This window comes from Sceloporus occidentalis, unplaced genomic scaffold (genome assembly GCF_023333645.1).
Source record: "Sceloporus occidentalis isolate IW3139 unplaced genomic scaffold, rSceOcc1.0.p SCAF_2, whole genome shotgun sequence".
Lineage (NCBI taxonomy): Eukaryota > Metazoa > Chordata > Lepidosauria > Squamata > Phrynosomatidae > Sceloporus > Sceloporus occidentalis.
The window spans coordinates 128,579,083-128,598,660 of NW_028316982.1; the positions used below are offsets into that span (position 1 = coordinate 128,579,083).

Consider the following 19,578-nt stretch of genomic DNA (forward strand, 5'->3'; position numbering starts at 1 on the left):
AGTCATCCTTTGGTTTAAATAATTACAACTTCCCAATTAATCATCAATGTAATTTAGTTTTCTGATGAGAAAAGCATTAGATTTATTAACATGTAATTTGTCTCAGCTAATAGGATAACCGGGAAGAGCATATATATTAATTACTGGGAAGGAACAGCCCACCAGAACCTCAGTCTACTATTTAGATATCTCTGATGAAGAGTTTTTACTATTTCCCACCAGGATCAACCTTCTCCCTCATGAGCAAGCAACAACAGTAAATGTGCAGATCAGCAAAATAGGCTTCCCAAGATTCACATCTTTGTTAGGGAAGTCAGCCCTCTGGACTCCATAACTACAGCATGACTTAAACACCAAACAGTGGAGCAGCAGCAAGCATCTAGCAAACTGAGCATTCCTATTTTACAGGTGAGTCTTATGCAACTAGAACATGTCCTTTAGCTATCTCTTTGTGCTGCTGCCACACATAGGAATTCCCAACATTTTAAGCCAAGATACAACAGCATAAAGTAATTTCTCTCCTAGGAGAAAGAAAACCTGAAACTGTATTCAGCTTTTGGTTGTGCGAACATTATCATGGACAGCTGTGTCTCCTCTTTGTGCTTTGCCAGGGTACAGCCTTGTCAGGATCTCCAAGAGATTTATTCTGTCTCTCAGTCAACAAGTCTGTTTAGTAGCTGTTGTAAATTGTATTGTATTGTATTATTTTATTTATACCCAGGCTTTCTTACAAAGCTATGACTCAAGGTCGCTAACATGCCATTTTAAAGCAGATTCAGAATAAGAAAAACAAGGGCTATCAACCAGAAGATTTTGAACCACTGGAAGATTTGTAGTAATTTACACAGAATTTGTTTGAATATTTATCATGAAACATAGCATGATTATGATGATCTACCTTTCATGAATAGTATCTCACTTAGAACTGTTACATGCATACATAATTAGGAAACTATTTCTGATCTAGAAAGAAGACAAGGAAAAGTAAGAATATAAGAGAGAATAGTAATCTTGTATCTACTTTCTGTTACCTGTCTCTTGAGTGGGAACTTGGAGACTTTCTGAACAGTGGTGGCATTTATAGGCTTTTTGGTTGGTCTTTTAATTCTATAAATAACTATCACCACTGCCACTAATATGAAAAGAACAAAGCCAGTTCCGTAACTGAGGATGCCTGCATAAAGAGAGCTGGAGTCATCCACTGCAACCTTTTTTTCTGCTGAGGAGTAATAGACATATGTTAAAGCCAGCATTATTACAGAACACACTTTTTTTTAATAAGGAGGAAGCATTTATGAAATCTGTGCTATGCTCATACCTATCCAATAGTGTCTTAAATAACTGATCTCCACACACTGCCTATGGCACTGAGCTAGTAATGTATGGAACCATACATTTATCAGAGGCAAAATATAAACTTCTGTTACTCTACAGAACTACAGTCACATCTTCATATTCACAGATTTCACCATCAATGGTTTAAAAATATTCATCCTTCCCCCCAAAAATTAAAATTAAAGCTAAACACTATTTTACTACACCACTGTATACAATGGATTTGATTATCTATGGTTTTTGGTACCCACGTGAGGTCCTAGAACCAAACCCCAGCAGATATTAAGTACTGTACTGTAATATCCCCACCATTTTGATCCTACTGAACAATTAGAACTGGGCAAATGTTTCTGAAATACCACTGTAAAACTAAACATCAGTCAAAGGTGCCTTTGTGTTTAGGGAAAAAAGAAAGGTTCTGCTGTGCTTCATGCCCTGCTGGTGGATTTTTCAAAAACATCTAGCTGTCCACTATGCTGGAACAGAATGCTGGATGAGGAAGACCTGTGTTCTGACCCAGCACAGCTCTTATGGCATTTTCAAACTGTGCATTAGTATTCCTGTCAGTTGCAATTACAAACATACTGTTATTGTAACAAAATAATACCTAATATGTAATTGCATACAGTACTGAACAATTCTTTAATATTTCTTGTCTTTTATGAGTGAACATTACCTGTTCTTGTGCACAGAGTGCCTAGGGACAATACAGAAATCCTAGAGAAGCACATAACTCTTTTCATGAGTTAGCACATTTTAAAATCCTCATTTGGAAATCTATAGAATTCCTGTGATTTTCTCACACTTCCAAGTATAATTATAAGATAATTCTCATTTTCTTTTGTTCAGTAAGATGGTAAAAGGTTTTCCCTTTGATGTGATTGTCTAGTCCTGTTCGACTGTAGGAGTTGGTACTCATCTCCATTACTAAGCCAAGGGAGCCATTGTTGTCAAAGATGGTTCTGTGGTCACGTGGCCAGTGTGATTAAACACTGAGATGCACAGAATGCTGTTACCTCCCCACCAAAGTGGTACCTATTTATCTACTTGCACTTTTATATATTTCTAACTACTAGATTGGAAGAAGCTAGGACTAGTGATGGGAGCTCACTCTGTCACGTGGTGCTTGGGTCTCGAACCGCCAATCTGCCAATCTTGCAATTGTCAAAGTCAGCATCTTAATTGCTAAGCCTCCGCATTGAAGTTAGTTCAGTACTTTGCCCATTTACCGTATATACTCAACTATAAGTCAAGAAATTTATGCCCCAAAATGGACCCCAAAATCAAGAGTAGACTTATGTACGGGGCAATAGGTTACTACTGCTGATAAAAGAAGTGCCCACCTTCCTCTGTAGCCAGGTAAACAGCTCCCCGTTTGAGTCCCGGCACCAGCAGGCTCTCTCCTCTCTCCGCGAGTGTGTGCGCGTGAGATCCTTCAGCCTTCCCTTGCAGCTGGAGCTAACAAGCAGCTGCTCAGGGTAGGGACACAGAGAGAGGGAGTATGCCCAGGTTGGGATCCCGTTTTGAAAGCCATGAGCCTGGAAATGCTGGGATTAAAGGCAGGGAGAAAGCAAGGTTGATGCCCCCCTTTTTTGCAAGCAATGAGCCTAGAAATGTTGGAGTTAAAGGCAGGGAGAAAGCAAGGCTGATGCCCCCCCCCCTTTTTTTTGCAAGCCATGAGCCTGGAAATGCTGGGATTAAAGGCAGGGAGAAAGCAAGGTTGATGCCCCCCCTTTTTTTGCAAGCCATGAACCTGGAACTGCTGGGGTTAAAGGCAGGGAGAAAGCAAGGTTGATGCCCCCCTTTTTTTTGCAAGCCATGAGCCTGGAATTGCTGGGGTTAAAGGCAGGGAGAAAACAAGGTTGATGTTCCCCCCTTTTTTGCAAGCCATGAGCCTGGAAATGCTGGGGTTAAAGGCAGGGAGAAAGCAAGGTTGATGCTCCCCCCCTTTTTTTGAAAGCCATGAGCCTGGAAATGCTGGGGTTAAAGGCAGGGAAAAAGCAAGGTTGATGTCCCCCCCTTTTTTGCAAACCATGAGCCTGGAAATGCTGGGGTTAAAGGCAGGGAAAAAGCAAGGTTGATGCCCCCCTTTTTTGCAAACCATGAGCCTGGAAATGCTGGGGTTAAAGGCAGGGAGAAAGCAAGGTTAATGCCCCCTTTTTATGCAAGCCATGAGCCTGGAAATGCTGATGCAAAGGTGTGTGGGTGTGTGTGTGTGCGCGCATGCACCCAGACTTATTTCCCCATTTTCCATGCTGATACTGGGACCCTTGAGAGAGGTTCTAAGAGGGAGATGTAGGCGCGTTACAGACCGCCTGAAAGCGGCGGTCTACCGTCACCTCCATTTCCGTTGCCAGGAAGCTGCAGCCTCCAAACGGGGAGGCTTCCCAGCGGAGGAAAAAGAAGCCGCAAAAAGCGGCTTCTTTTTGCGCTGCGCTTGCGATGCACGAGTGCGCAAATACTCGTGACGTCGCAAGGCAAGGGGGATGTGCGGACGCTAAGTGTCCGGCACATAAAAATGGCCGTGTCTGTGTGTATAGGGTGCCGCCATTTTTACGCCCCCGTCACGTGCTAGGGGTGAGGCCGGTATCGACTTGTACATGAGGTCAACTTATATAGGAGTATATACGGTAATAACACAAATTTTAATAAAATTAAAATTCATAAAATTAAAATTTTTATAAAATTCTTAGATATTCTAAAGTATAAAATTTTAATATGCCTGTAATATCCACATAAAGGTGCACAATAGGTGCACATGCAAAACCATCATGATTGTTAAGTCTCTCACAATTGTTCTGAATAATAGTAACATTCAAGTTTGTTTAAATGGAAATGCAGGATTGTATTCTAGGAGACAGATAATGATAAGCACCATTGCTCTTCCAAATGTTAGAATGTAGATCAGCGTAGCACCTGCCAGGAGATTGGGTCCATATTGTTCTTCCAATAGCCTCATCCCTCCTCCAGCCATGCCACCACCCCATTAAAAAAGACAAGCTTTGCTTATGAGGGCATGGGAATAATTTTGCCCCTCCAAGCTGTTTTATACCAAGAGAGGCTTAAAACAGCCTGGTGGCCAATAAGACAGTGCCTATCACAACCATTATGTATCAGTGTTCCATGCGGTCATGCTGGCCATATGATCGTCTTTCGACAATGCTGGCTCTTTCGCTTAGTAACGCTTGGTTACGACTAGACAGTTACGTCAGGGGAGACATCCTTTACCTTTTACCACTTCTTCTAAATGTGGGTAAGGTATTCTGTTGTTGTTTTTTATAATACATTTTGAAGGGGTTGTTCCCCCCCCCCAAAAAAAAAACGCCAATATTTTTGGCATGCTGAAGGGCTCCTGGGGGTCCTCAAAATAACCCATTGGCTGCAATCTATCCACCCCTGAGAAAAATGCAATGGGCATCATCACTATTATGTCAATTCAAATAAAGGTAATGACTGAAATTAAAAACTGGATGCTTGAAATAGAAATGTCTTTCGTGCTGTATTTCTGCTTGAGAAAACATTTCATGCTGCTAGTTTAAATGACAACACAGAGATATTATTTTACATATACTGAATTCACACCATACACATGTAATAATGATATTTATTTTGCAGAAGCATTCCCACTCAGCAGTCGCCCATAAATACCAGAACAGTAGGGAGGAAGAGACTTTTGCTAAACTAAGGACAGGTCCCTATTGTTGGATATTGCCTATCAGAACTAAAAGTCATGCTACAAATATCATACAAGAATTCACTTAACAACGTCGTGATGTTTTCAAAATCTAAACATGGGCATCATCCAACCAAAGAAAGAAATTAAACAAAATTCAGTGATATAAAAACCATTCCTTTCATTAAGTCAAGGTTTGGAAATGCCAAATGTTCAAGCTATACATGGTATGACACAAACACTTCTGAAATGTTGACACTCTCTAGTTTGGTACACTTGAGACACATTTTTGTTGCACCATAATAAAATGGCAGCCACTTTGAAATTACTTAGGCATCATCACCCATCCATTTGAATGCAGACTCTGTTCTGGAATGAGAAATAAATGTTTTACAGACACCTGGATATTAAGTTGGACATCCTAAACAGTGAAATGTGCTTTTGTAAACTGATCATTCTTGCATAAATTGAAGATCAATACTCATCTATTGCTTGAGAACTTGGCATTTCAGAAATGGACACTAAGTCCCCTTTTGAGATGAATAGGAAAAAGTGACAGGACAGAAATACCTGGTAACACTGTAAGCCAAGCAGAATGATGAGAATACCCAATAGAATTCCCAGCAAGACAAGTATATTCACCAGCGTCCTCAAAAGAAACATTTTGCAAGTACAGAATTTCTACCTCTTTATCCGTTTTTTTAACACCTGCTGTCTACAGAGGGGAAAAATAGAAAGAGATAGAGAGGATGTGGGAGAAAAACCATACATGATAATCTCAATTCCCACAGAAGGCAATAAACAAATTTCAAAAGCAGATCAAAATGTTTGAGGTGCCAGGCAGACACTTGTCCTCATTTCTTACCACAACCAGCTGTATAAAAAGCAAAGAGCTCCCTTCACCAGGCTCTTACTCTGTCCCACTAATGATGCATGCAAGCAAAAGCATCAGAATGAAAAATTGCTGCCACAATAGGACTGCCTCTTATTTAGTATGGCAATGGTGGAAATTGAGTGCAGGGGATGAGAAGGAAAAGATGCAGGAAACAAAGACAAGCAGCAATAATTAAAGCATAGCTCATGTAAATGGTGAATTAAACAAAGCAAAAGAGGTCCCATGATTTTCCCCTTTTAAAATTCATCAGGATTTTAAAAAAGACACAATTTTGATACCAGCACCTTGTCAACATTTAATACTACTGGTGGATGACTGGTTTGCTTGCTAATACCTGAAAGATTCCTCACTAGGAAATTAGGAAAAATGCCACAGAGACTTTTGTAAAGGTGACAGTGGAGCTTATCAAACAGCACACTTACTGTATATTGCAAGTGCATCGTGTTAATTCCATTTTTGCCTGGAGCTTATAGCATGATTCTGTATTTTACTGTACTGCTGTTGGGTCATTTGGAAAACAATTCTTTCCCCACTAGAAACCATGTGGGTTGCTTCAGTGTGATATGGGGAGCATAGCAGGTACAGTATGAGTGTGATTTCATTGTTCCTCCCTTGGGGACTTCCTCAGGGATCTCCAGCAGGGAAAACACAGACTTCTGGTGGTGGCATGGGAAGATCCTGGAATTCCCAAGAGTGTCCAAGATCTTTGTTCTCTGTTCAATATTATGTGGTTTTTTTTACAGTTATTATTATTATTGTTTGTTAAATAAGGGAGTAGAACTATTATGATATATTCCTATTAAGGTCTAATGAGCAGAAAGACCGAAGGGGTAGAGGGTGGAAGAAAAAAAATTAAAGCGTAAATATTAAATATACAAAAGTTTAAAGAACAAGCAAGTACTGGTTTACGAGAAAAAGTATAGAAAAAATGGTGGTAGCGGCATGGTGTGTGTTCATTCTTCTTGATCTGGGTGGGGAATGAGGGGCTCCCATAATGCTAACATTGCTTAATTGAACAATTACAGCTTCCTTTTTTATTATTATTTTAAAAACACACACCAATAATTGATCAGGGGAGTAACAAAAAGGATGGTCATGGTTCTGCTGTATTTGAAAGACAAGAAAGCAAACACAGGAATTAACATGATTAAAGCACAGGATGTGTAAATGCAGTGATGGTGTAAAAGAATTCCACTGTCTTTCTATGTATAGAATCATGGAATCATAGAGTTGGAAGAGACCACAAGGGCCATACAGTCCAACCCCCTGCCATGCGGGAAATCACAATCAAAGCATCCCTAACACATGGCCATCCAGCCTCTGCTTAAAGACTTCCAAAGAAGGAGACCCTACTACACTCCGAGGGAGTTTGTTCCACGGTCGAAAAGCCCTTACTGTCAGGAAGTTCCTCCTAACGTTGAGGTGGAATCTCTTTTCCTGGAGCTTGCATCCATTGTTCCGGGTCCTAGTCTCTGGAGCAGCAGAAAACAAGCTTGATCCCTCCTCAATATGACATCCCTTCAAATTTTTAAACAGGGCTATCATATCACCTCTTAACCTTCGCTGCTTCAGGCTAAACATTCCCAGCTCCCTGAGTCTTTCCTTATATGGCATGGTTTCCAGACCCTTCACCATTTTAGTCACTCTCCTTGGTTTTCAAGCACAATGATTTGAAACAACTGACTAGTGTGATAACTACTAAACCCCCACCCACCTCTTTCTCAGATGCAGAAGAGATACTTCTAATAGCTGATATTTGATGAATAATGAAATGGGGAAAATGGGGCAACAGAGGGGGAAGGATTATGAAGAGTCAGGTCAGTAACAGGCAAAAGTAGGAAAAAGATGGAATGAGCAAATTTTAACTGGCAGTCATTCATGTGGAAATTTTTCATTGCAACTTACTTTAAAGCTTTACATTTTTCTAAAAGTTAGTGAAGAACTAGAAGGAGTAACTTCAGAACAATACAAAATCAGCCAATAGGACAGAGTACAAAATGAATATTAATTTTAATGTCTAGCACCTTACGGCATTACTGCTCATTCTTGCAGATGCTAAGCCTTTGGGACAGAGTTGAGGGTTTACCTGGTTTTGATTTGCGAATGTGGAGCCAAAATGATTTTTCGGCTCTGCCTACGAAATTCTTGGCTCTACATAGATATTCTCCTTCATCTTGTTCTGTCACATTGAACAGATTTAGGTTAGCATCGGCTTCAGCGTTTTTACTGATCCAAGACTGCAGAATAGACAGAAACCTAAACTTCAGTAAACCAAAAAAAGTCTCTCCATTACATGTTAGACAGACAGGATTAATTACAGATTGAGTATCCCTTATCCAAAAAATCTGAACTGTCCCAAAATCCAAACCTTTTCATGGGGGACTGAGATAGTGGCACCTTTGCTTTGCTGATGGATCAATATACACAAACTTTGTTTCAATCACAAAATTATGAAAAATATTGTATAAAATTACCTTTAGGCTATGTGTATATGAAACATAAATCAATTTTGGGTCCCATCTCCAAGATATCTCATTATGTATATGCAAATATTTCAAAATCCCCGCAAAAAATTCCAAAATCCAAAACATTTCTGGTTCCAAGCATTTCGGATAAGGGATACTCGACCTGTATCTGTTATTGCACTTTGCCATTTGTTTTTGTATGCAGAGACTGCTTCAACTGTAGTCTGATTTGAAGAAGCTAACAAGTAGCAAAGGGATTCTAATCTTGTGTGTTTCATCCAACATTTCTTCTGCAGTTTATCTCTTTTTACAAAACTATCACAACTGCTGATTGTTTAAAAAGCTTCATTTAATCAGCCTGACTTTTCTAATTGTTGCATTTCTAGCATTTACTTGTACCTAAGCAGTCATAAGTGTAGTTACTGAGATTCCTTTCCATTTTTTTTGGGAAAGCAGGCTTATAGCTGGCAAACTGTATACTGGTAATACCCTGAAATTTCAGTTTCATGTTAATTGGTCTTGCCACCTATAAATTCTCTTGCTTACTAGTTTGCATCAGTCAATTTGGTCAGCAGTTTGGCTGTGTCACACAGGCTAAAGTGAAGAATTGAAATAAATTATTGTAGGGGACCAAAGCCCTGGTCCTTATTTGGAGATAGATGAAGGCTCAGCAACATTCACTGAGATTCAACGCCTAGGGCTTGATCCATGTTGCAAATACCATATATGCACATCTTTCAGACTGATGTTACTGGGACTTGCACAAAACCTGGAAGTTATTGGAGGATATTTATACTTGGTGCAAAATAAAAGTACTTACTAGATATTTGAAAGATCTATTATTATTTAATCATATGGGGACACAAAAGTCAGTGAAAACACAATCGACATTCACAACTACATAGAGCCTTGGTCATCTGGAAAAATTCAGTCAACACCTAAATATCTTTTGGGAACACTGTTCTTTTTAGAAAGGGTGTTGGTGCTAGTCTTGTGCTGGGAGATTGATTTCTTACTTATGTAGTATTGCAAAAACTCTCACAGCAACCCTGTGAAGTGAGTCATTATTATCACCCTCCATATGATGAATGGGGCAGGAGGAGGCCACAAGGAAATGTTTATCTAAATTCACCTAGTGAGTTCAGGGGAACATGAGATTTGAACTGGGCACCACCAGATCAATCTCTTTAAATCTCTATAGCTACAGAAAGTATTCAGCGCACCCTCCCCTTGACTTTCACACATTTTGTTGTATTACAAGCTGGAATTGAAATGGATTGAAAATACATTGTAACTGCTTGATGCACAGAAGATACTCAACACTGTGAAGGTGCCACATGGTTTATAGTGACACAAAAGTTAAGAAAACAAAAACAAACTGGCATGAGTTGGCTGCATAAGCATTAGCCCACTTTGCTGCAACAAACTTAAATAAGATCTGGCCCAGAAGTCACATAAGTAGCTGGACAGAATCCAACCCAGGTGTAATTCCAGTGCTAATGATCTCAGATCTCATGAATACCTGTTTCTGGAAAACATGACAATTTGCTGTAGAATATACATAAACCAAAACCATGTTGAAGATCAGGGAGCTATCAATACAAGTCAAAGTTGCAGTTGTGCTGAATCAGGATTGAGTTATAAAAATATATATCAAACTATGAACATTCCCAGGAACACCATTAAATCCATTATTATAAAATTATATGACTTGGTACAGAGGTCTGAAGGATATGGTGAGACCTGCAGCTCATATGAGACAGCTATCAACCAGATGTTTCAAAAACTGTTTTTTATGTAAGAGTGGAAAGAAGAAATTCATTGCTGACACAGACTCATATCAAAGCCTGTTTTGATTTTACCTAAAGGCAGGTGGGAGACATGACAAATATAAGGGGAAAGTTTCTCTGACTAGATGAAACCAAAACTGAACTTTTGGGTTTTACCACAGAATACTACATGTAGTATACAACAAAGACTAGTCAATGCCCTGAGAACATCATAATGGAACATGCGGGTGGCACAATCAGCTTGTGGAGATGCTGGGTATGGTTAGGATTCAGGGCAATACGGATGGAAGTAAATATAATACAGTTCTACAGGAAAACCTGTTTGCGACTTGGGAATGGAGCACAATGGCCCTAGACACAGTGGAGTGGGTTAAAAACAAGAACTTGAATGTCTAGACTTGGCAGGTGGGAAATGAAAGCCAACAGCCAGTTTGCTTTTGTTTAACGTTTGTCCAAGGTAAAAGAGGAACAGAATCGCAGGATATGTAAATGAAAGTTTTACTCTCAAATTATCCCAATGCATTTTGACCAGGATATAGTATTCAAGAACTAAATGTAGAGCAGGGTTCTAGCCATCTTTTTAAAGTTCAGATTTTAAAATATCCCCTAATATCTCTGTATCCAAGTTGTTACGATTAGAATCATAGAGTTGGAAGAGACGACAAGGGTCACCGAGTCCAACCCCTCTGCCATGCAGGAACTCTCAATCAAAGGATACCCGACAGATTGCCATCCAGCCTCTGTTTAAATACCTCCAAGGAGAGAGACTCCACCACACTCCGAGGGAGTGTGTTTCACTGTCGAACAGCCCTTACTGTCAGGAAGTTCCTCCTAAGGTTGAGCTGGAATCTCTTTTCTGCAGTTTGCATCCATTGGTCCAGATCTTGTTCTCTGGAACAGCAGAAAATAAGCTTGCTTCCTCCTCAATCTGACATCCCTTCAACTATTTAAACAGGGCTACCATATCACCGCTTAACCTTCTCTTCTCCAGACTAAACATCCCCAGCTCCCTAAGTTGTTCCTCATAGAGCATGGTTTCCAGGCCCTTCACAATTTTAGTTATTATTATTAACCTTTATTTATATAGCGCTGTAAATTTACACAGCGCTGTACAAACAAAAGTAGTTGCCCTCCTTTGGACATGCTCCAGTTTCTCAACATCTTTTTTGAATTGTGGTACCCAGAACTGGACATAGTATTCCAGGTGAGGCCTGACCAAAGCAGAATACAGTGGCACTATTACTTCCCTTGATCTATACACTATACTTCTATTGATGCAGCCTAAAATCGCATTGGCCTTTTTAGCTGCCGCATCACACTGTTGACCCATGTTCAATTTGTGGTCTACTTGGACTCCTAAATCCCTTTCACACATAGTCTCATTCAGCCAGGTGTGCCCCATCCTATATCTATGCATTTCATTTTTCCACCCCAAGTGCAGTACTTTACATTTCTCCGTATTGAATTTCATTTTGTTAGCTTTGGCCCAGCTTTCTAGTCTATTCAGGTCATTTTGAATCTTGATCCTGTCCTTTGGGGTATTAGCTACTCCTCCTAATTTGGTGTCATCTGCAAATTTGATAAGTACGCCCCCAATTCTATCATCCAGGTCATTGATAAAGATGTTGAATAGCACTGGGCCCAGGACAGAGCCCTGTGGGACCCCACTGGTCACTTCTCTGCAGGATGAAAAGGAGCCATTGTTGAGCATCCTTTGGTTTGGCCAGTCAACCAATTACAAATCCATGTAAAGGTGTCAGAACCTGTTAAGATTAAGTATAATATTAGACATATCCGGTTATTTAATATTCATTTCATGTATTCAGCTCATTTATGATCACTGTTGTATGGTTAATATATATATTGATCTAGATAGTTCTGTGTGTTGAAACATTGAGCTTTATCGCATTGGCTCCTTCCGTTCCGTTCTGAGCACAGAACGGAAGGAGCAGGGACGAGTGCGGAACAAGTGGGGGACGGATTTTACCGCATGCACCCGTCCCTCATTCGTTCCGTTCCCCCTCTCTTCCGTTCTTAATCCATTCCAGAGGGGGAAATTTTTGAGAACTGTTCTGAACAGTTCTCAAAAAGCGTTCCCTCTGGAACGGAAAGGGCAGGGAAGAGAGGGGGAATGGAACAAGTGAGGGACGGGTGTGTGCGGTAAAATCCGTCCCCCACTCGTTTCCGTTTCCTGCCGGGCCGGGCTGAGAACCCGATGCGATAAAGTTCATTGTATAGTTTTGGTGGTTGGGAAAATAAGGTGGAATATTAAGGGTGAGGTTTGGCTTGTGGATGGGGCCCTGCTAAGGGATTTGGAATGTGGGATAGAATGTAATGGTTCTTCAACTGTAATGTGGCTGGTTGCCGTGTTGATTGAGTCCTAGGTGGGGTTTTAAAGTGGGAACTTTTCCTTGTGCCTTCAGATTCTGCAAAGATGTGCTTGTGGTTACTTCTGCTGTGCATCCTACAATAAACTTTTTTGTTTTACATTAAGTTGGTTGTGGATCATTAGCCTGAGGTTCTCAAGTCTCACAAAAGGTTACCTTGTCTAGCCCACATTTTGCAAGCTTGTTTGCAAGAATGTCATGGGGACCCCTGTCAAAGGCCTTACTGAAATCAAGATATACTATATTTACGGCATTCCCTTAATCTATCAAGCTGGTAATTTAATTTAAAAAAAGATCAGATTAGTCTGGCATGACTTGTTTCTCTGAAACCCATTGAAATGATCTTGATATACAGAAATAGGGTTGCCATAATTGTCCACTATTACCAGGGACAAAATGTAGGACAAATTCGAGACTAAACTGTAGGTCAACTGCAGGACAAAACTCAGCCCAAAATGTAGGACATTTAAGGTCCTCCTTTTTTCTTAAATGTCCTACATTTTGGGCTGAGTTTTGTCCTGCATTTGTCCTACAGTTTGGTCTCGAATTTGTTCCACATTTTGTAACAGAAAAATATCCATAAAGTGTAATGCTTTATCTTCTACTTTCAGAAGTACAGTTGACCCTCTGTTTTTGTGGGGGATCCATTATGGACACACATCCCCCCCCCCGTGAAAACAGAGACTCACATATATTCAAGCCCCATAAGCTTGAATGTATTGACAATAACGGAGGTCGTTCCTCCATGAATATCCAATACTGTGGACCTCAAGTCCACAAGAGAGGAGGGTCCACTGTACTGTATATACTCATGTATAAGTCTAGAAATTTTAGTCAAAAATTGAACCCCCAAAAACTGAGTTGACTTATCTATAGGTTAATGTAAGTACTGTACTTTAACTTATTTAAAAGAGGATTATCCCCTGGTGAAAAGTCCTGGAAGCACTGCTTTACCCCCTGCCCTGCTTTCTCATCGACCCAGCCATTAGAGTGAATTCAAACAGTTATGCCAGCTTGAACAGTTCTTGGTGTAAATCTACAGCACTATATAAATAAAGTTTAATAAATAATAATAATAATAATAATAATAATCAGAGGTTGGATGGCCTTCTGTCAGGGATGCTTTGACTGAGAATTCCTGCATGGCAGGGGGTTGGACTGGATGGCCCTTGTGGTCTCTTCCAACTCTATGATTCATCCTTTAGATCCTCTGTTACATGCCCATTGACTTATCCATGGGTCATATAAAAATCCATAATTTTGGCCCCAAAACGTGTCCTTGACTTCTAGTTGAGTATATATAATAGGCATAATCTTTGGAGAAACCTTTTTGAAAGCCACAATAAGCCCAAGGTCCTTTTCACATGTACTACTGCCAAGCCAAGTATAATCCTTCCTGCACACTCAGGTGCCATTCCCACTTGGCAGATAAAACGGATTATATTGGCGCGATTCAGACTATGTTCCGAGACTAATTCGAATTTTTTTCCATCGTTTCCATTTCGAAAAGGGGCAAATTACCTCGATTTATTTAGACCCAGTTTTCGTTCCCATTTATTTTACATCACTGTATTTTAAAGCAGAGTAATTTCCTCCCCGTTCCCATTTGTGTCTGCAAGCTGTCAATCAAGCACGTAGGCGTCAGACGTCACAAGTCTTGGGTTTTTTTTTGGGGGGGGGGGGGCAGCCAGTGAAAATTGGCTACATCCAAGACTCTTCTGTTGTGTCTCCTCCATTCCCCCAAATCCCTTTGCCTGCCCCATTGCTCTCTGGGCTGTCTGGAGGGCGAACAAGCAGGCATGTACTGCAAAGCCCATCTGCTGCTCAGGCGCTCAGGCAGAGGTGAAAAAAGAAAAAAAATAGTTTAAAATGATGTTCAATGGCTCTTCTCACACATCCGTCTATGAATGAGGAGCAGAGGGGAGGTAGCAATCCACTGGGGTAAAGGCTATGCCAGGGGTAGGCAACCGTTTTGAGCCGGGGGCCGGGTTGCTGTCCCTCAGACAACTGGGGGGCCGAAGCCAAAAAATAAATAATTAAATGTTTTTTTTTTTTTAAAAATTAAATAAATAAATAAACCGGGATAAATGTAGGACAACATTTTCAAATGGTGGACACTTTTTTTAAAAAAGTGGAGGACACGCAAAAAAATTTGCTGATTTAAAAAAAATGTTAATATAAATGCATGTTTCTGAGGCGTCTATAGACAATTGCCCCCCTTGCCCCTGCGCGCGAGAGGCCAAAGGCCCTGGCGGCAATCGGCGGCAGGACTGGGCTGGGGCCGGTCCCAAGGCCTTGCCGGGCCGCATCTGGCCCGCGGGCCACAGTTTGTCTACCCCTGGGCTATGCGAATGGAAGAAAATGGCGCCAGCGATGCAGAAAGAGAACAAGGAAGGTGACACCCCCAGGCCAACCCCTTGAGCGCTGCTCCTCCCATCTCCAGGTTCCTGAATCAGACACCCTTTCGTTCCCATTCATTTGCCCCGAATCAGACTCAGGAGGCACAGGAAAACTCGCTTTAAAACCAGTTTTTAAAAACCGATTTATCGACCTATAATTCGAGTTTTTCTAGATAAATCGATTCAGATTCAAATCTCAGTGGGAACGATTTCGTAGCAATGCAGGTCGGATTTGCACTCAAGTGGAAACGATGCACCCATGATTCGCATCCAGACCCGCATTACAGGCCAGTGGGAATGACCCCTCAGATCCTCTTGGAAGAACTTATTGCAGCCGAAGAAAACTAGATTGGTTGCAACTTCCTAGAGGACCTTTTAAACTGCTGCTCCTAAAATCTGGAATGACCTGCCGGAGGAGATCCACCGTATTACATCTCTCGACCTATTTAAAAAGGCAATAAAAACGTATCTCTTCCGGTGGCCCTTCCCAGACTGGCCTCCAAATTAGAACAGATTTACCCGCCCGACTAGATTAGCACCCCCCTCCCATACTGCTACTCTGTTTTTTACTGTTTTTAGTAATGTACTATTGACTGTTGGTTTTACTGTTTTATTGTTAAATTTATATGTGAGGGAGGGAAGGTTGGGGATATCAGGGAATGTTTTTTGCTATTTGTTCATGTTCATGTAATTTGCTTTAATTTTATTGTTACCTGCCTCAATCCTCGAAAAGGGAGAGGTGGGATATAAATAATAATAATAATAATCCCTTATCTTATACCACTGCATTTGGTTTTTATGGTCTATCTGTAGTACTGTGCATTTTTCTTTGTTGTATTTCATTTTATTAATTTCCACACAATGTTCTAGTTTATCGAGGTCCTTCTGAAGTCTAGTCTTTTCTTCAAATGGGTTAACTACCCCTCTAAATGATTTATTATCTAAAAATTTGATAAGAATTCCATCCATCCATCCATCATCTAAGTAATTATTAAACATGTTGAAGAGTAACGACCCCAAGACAAAACTGTGCAGCACTCCACTGAAGATCTGCTTCCAATATGAAGTGCAGTCATTTTCTATGACTATTTCAGCACAGTTTTCCAACAAATCATGGCCTCATTTGACTGTGTTTCCATCTGATCCATATCCAGTCAGTTTGCTAATTAAAATATTTGGAGGACCTTATCAACGGTATTTCTGAAATCCAGATAAATGACAACCACAGCAATCCTACCGTGTACTAAAATAGTGATCCCGATTTTAAAAAGATATTAATTTGGCAGGATTTGTTCTTAACAAATCCATGCTAGATCCTACTAATCCCTGCATTGTCATCAAGATATTCCTGTATAATCTGTTCTAATAGTTTTCCTGGACTTGAGGTCAGGCTGACTGGCCTGTTGCTCCCTGGATCTTCTTTTTTGACATTTCTGAAGAGAGGAACAATGTTTGTTTGCCTCATCTGTTTTCTATGGTTTCTCTAAAATAATGGCAAGTGGTTCAGAAAATATGTCAGCAAGTTCCTTCAATACTCTGGAATGTATGCAAAGGGATCTTAATAGCACCTTTGAGACTAACTGAAAGAAAGACGCTGGTACCATGAGCTTTTCTAGGCTTGAGCCTGCTTCCTCAGATGTAGTTCCTTTGGCCCTGCAGATGTGAATTCATTTAGGTTAATAAGGCGATTCTTTACTATCAATCAGATTTGCAATCCAGATCTCCTGCCAACTTTCTGCTGATACATGGAAGCACGCAGTTCTCTTTTGGAGGAAAAAAAAAAAACTGAAGCAAAATAGATACTGAGCAGATCTCCATTTTTGCTGTGATCTGTTGGCATGTTACCATCCTTGCTGAGCAGCAGCCTCACTGTTTCCTGGATCATTCTCTTACTTCAAATATATTCAAACTCTTTTTGTTGCTTCCTGCTTCCCTAGTCAGTCTCATCTCATTATGAGCTTTAGCTTTCCTTACACTATTCCTGCAAGCTTGGGCTATACATCTATACTTTTCTTTCGTGTGTTTTCCTTCCATTCTTTATTTATACTCTTTTTTCTTTTCACATTCTCTTCAATTTTAATGTGCAGCCACATGGGCTTTTTCAGAAGTTTTCCATTTTTCTTCTTCCATGGAATCATTTGTAATCACAGATTTTAGCTTTTAGCAATTCCTTCTTCATAAACTCTTGCAGGGTGTTTTTTGTGGGTTTTTCGGGCTATGTGGCCATGTTCTAGCAGAGTTTCTTTCTGACGTTTCGCCAGCATCTGTGGCTGGCATCTTCAGAGAATGCTTTGCCTGGAAAAATTGGGTGTACACTCACACAGTATATATACACCTAATTTTTCCAGGCAAAGCATTCTCTGAAGATGCCAGTCACAGATGCTGGCGAAACGTCAGAAAGAAATTCTGCTAGAACATGGCCACATAGCCCGAAAAACCCACAAAAAACTATGGATGCCAGCCATGAAAACCTTCGATCTTGCAGAGTGTCTTTTTGTATCTTTAGTCATGGGATTCTACCCAATATTTGCCTGAGCTTGATAAATTTACTATTCCTGAAATTTATGTTCTGTGCTTGACTATACAGTACTCCCCTTTGGCCTGTCCCAAAATCATGAATTCTAACATTACATGGTTACTTCCCCCTAGAGCATACCTTCTTTGATTCCAATGACCAATTTCACTACTATAAGTTAGCATCAAGTCCCCAAATTGATCCTATGCTGATCCTTGCTCCTTTCTTCACCTAGAAAATTATTGGCAACACCCATCTGGAATTTTTGGGAGAACCATTATTATTGGGGATCTTGGAATTTTTAATGTATTCTCTTTTAACTGTATTTTGCTTTACTGTTGTAATGCACTTGGATTCCTAGAGATAAATAAATATTATTATAAATGAAGTCACCCAAAAGTACTAATTCTTATATCTAAGACATTTTAGAGACTTATTTCAGAAAAGCATCTTCCTTCACCAGTTTGTGGCTTGGCCTGAAGCAAACATCTAACACACTGTTGTTTTTATTTCTTTCTCCATTTAACGATGCTAATTAAATCCATTTCAATTTTAGGTTGTAATACAACAAAATGTGGATAATTCAAAGAATGTATTATACCAGCTTATCAGAGCTTGAGGAGGACTAAATATTCTAAAATACAACTGCTAAATGGTAGCTTGAATGTAATAAATGTCTTCATGTATATGTTGCCCCATTTTAAGAAATGTGATTCTAGTGTGGGGATGTTAATATTTGACTATTTCATTCTTGCAAATGAGGACAAATAATTTCCAAAGTTTACTCCCACTGTAGAAAAAAATAAGCATTTCTCCACAGTTCTTGCCCAGTATTTGTACATTGCAAAGCATATCAGGAAGTACTGTGCAAAGAAATGTGGGATATTGTTTTACATGACAAATGTGGAGGGTTTGGTACAAGATTGTTGTTGTTTATGCAAGATTTTTGTTGTGTAAGATTGCTTTTTTGTATACAAAACAAAAGCTTGCACAAAAACCGTAAGTGGCCCCCTAAAAGCATTGTTTTTGTGCAAAACCACACAATTCTCAATCCCACACCCAATATATTTCTGTGCAGAATAATCTCCTGAAACATTTCAGCATTTGTGAATACTGGGCAAAATCTCACCGCTGTATTATTCTTCCCTATCAGGTTTTATAACTGCTGGGAAATCTTTTTTTTTTTTGCCAAGAAATGAACAATGGTGAACATTCTTTTCACTCCTATTTTAGTGTGAACAGTCACAAATTCAGAAACACCAATGTCTATAAAGGAACTACTAACAGAATAGAAGTTCCACCCTTTGGAGCTGAACAGACATACAAGAATACAACTGTCTACCAACCTTTAGCACAGTGACGTAAGGAGTTCCATCTGGTCCATATTTGCTTCCATTGACTTCCACATGTTTCAACCATTGGATGTGAGGCTGGGCATCGCTGTACACTTTGCAGTGGAACTCAACATCACTTCCAACCACCACTGTCTGGTTAGCAGGCAATCCTGCTTGAAGAATAGGGCGGTGGGGTGACCTCTCTATATGAAAAGGAGGAGGAGGAGGAGGAAAGAGAAGAATAAGGGATTTATTTTTTCCTGATAAACAGGAAGCTGCTCTTTCAGGAAACTAATGCTTTTACATAAACTTACTCTTAAAAATACTACTGGATGAATAATGTTAGGGAAAGAGTTCAGTGTAGAGAACTGCATTACAGACTAAAGCACACAAGACAGACTCTGATCAAATTATGCTGCAGCATGTTATTCTGCAATAAGAAACAGCATGTCGAAGCCTTGCTGTGGCTCCATTTCTACTCCTGGGTCTGGGGCCAATTTTCTGATTCAGATGATTTGGGGATCAATCTTGCACTACTGTACATAATGTGGGCCACATCCCCCACCCAATGAAACTTTGAAGTACCTGGGAATTCACTTCTGATTTTAAAAATCCGACACTTCCTTCCACCCATTAAAACCGAACAAGGCACGTAGAAGCTGTGCAGTACAACATGTTTCATTTTGTTTTAAAAATGCATTTTTCAAGACGGTCAGTCTCGGGCATACAAAAACAGGATACAGTCACAAGCCACCCATAGGCCATATGTTGATAATGCCTGCCTG

General features: G+C 40.2%; 1 protein-coding gene across 6 annotated transcripts in view; it reads right to left on the reverse strand.

Annotated features, from left to right (window-relative positions):
• Positions 1-19,578, reverse strand: part of FGFR3 (fibroblast growth factor receptor 3) — an 88,953-nt gene that overhangs the window by 18,170 nt on the left and 51,205 nt on the right. For 3 of the 6 annotated variants that reach the window (XM_089510952.1, XM_089510948.1, XM_089510947.1), the window contains 3 exons: positions 18,806-18,996; positions 7,990-8,140; positions 1,032-1,219 (listed from right to left, as the gene is read on the reverse strand). In XM_089510952.1, coding sequence (XP_089367078.1) covers positions 1,032-1,219; positions 7,990-8,140; positions 18,806-18,996 — 530 coding nt within the window. Of the gene's footprint in view, positions 1-1,031; positions 1,220-5,578; positions 5,724-7,989; positions 8,141-18,805; positions 18,997-19,578 lie in introns of all 6 variants that reach the window. The other 3 variants (XM_089510950.1, XM_089510949.1, XM_089510951.1) reach the window with 2 other exon arrangements.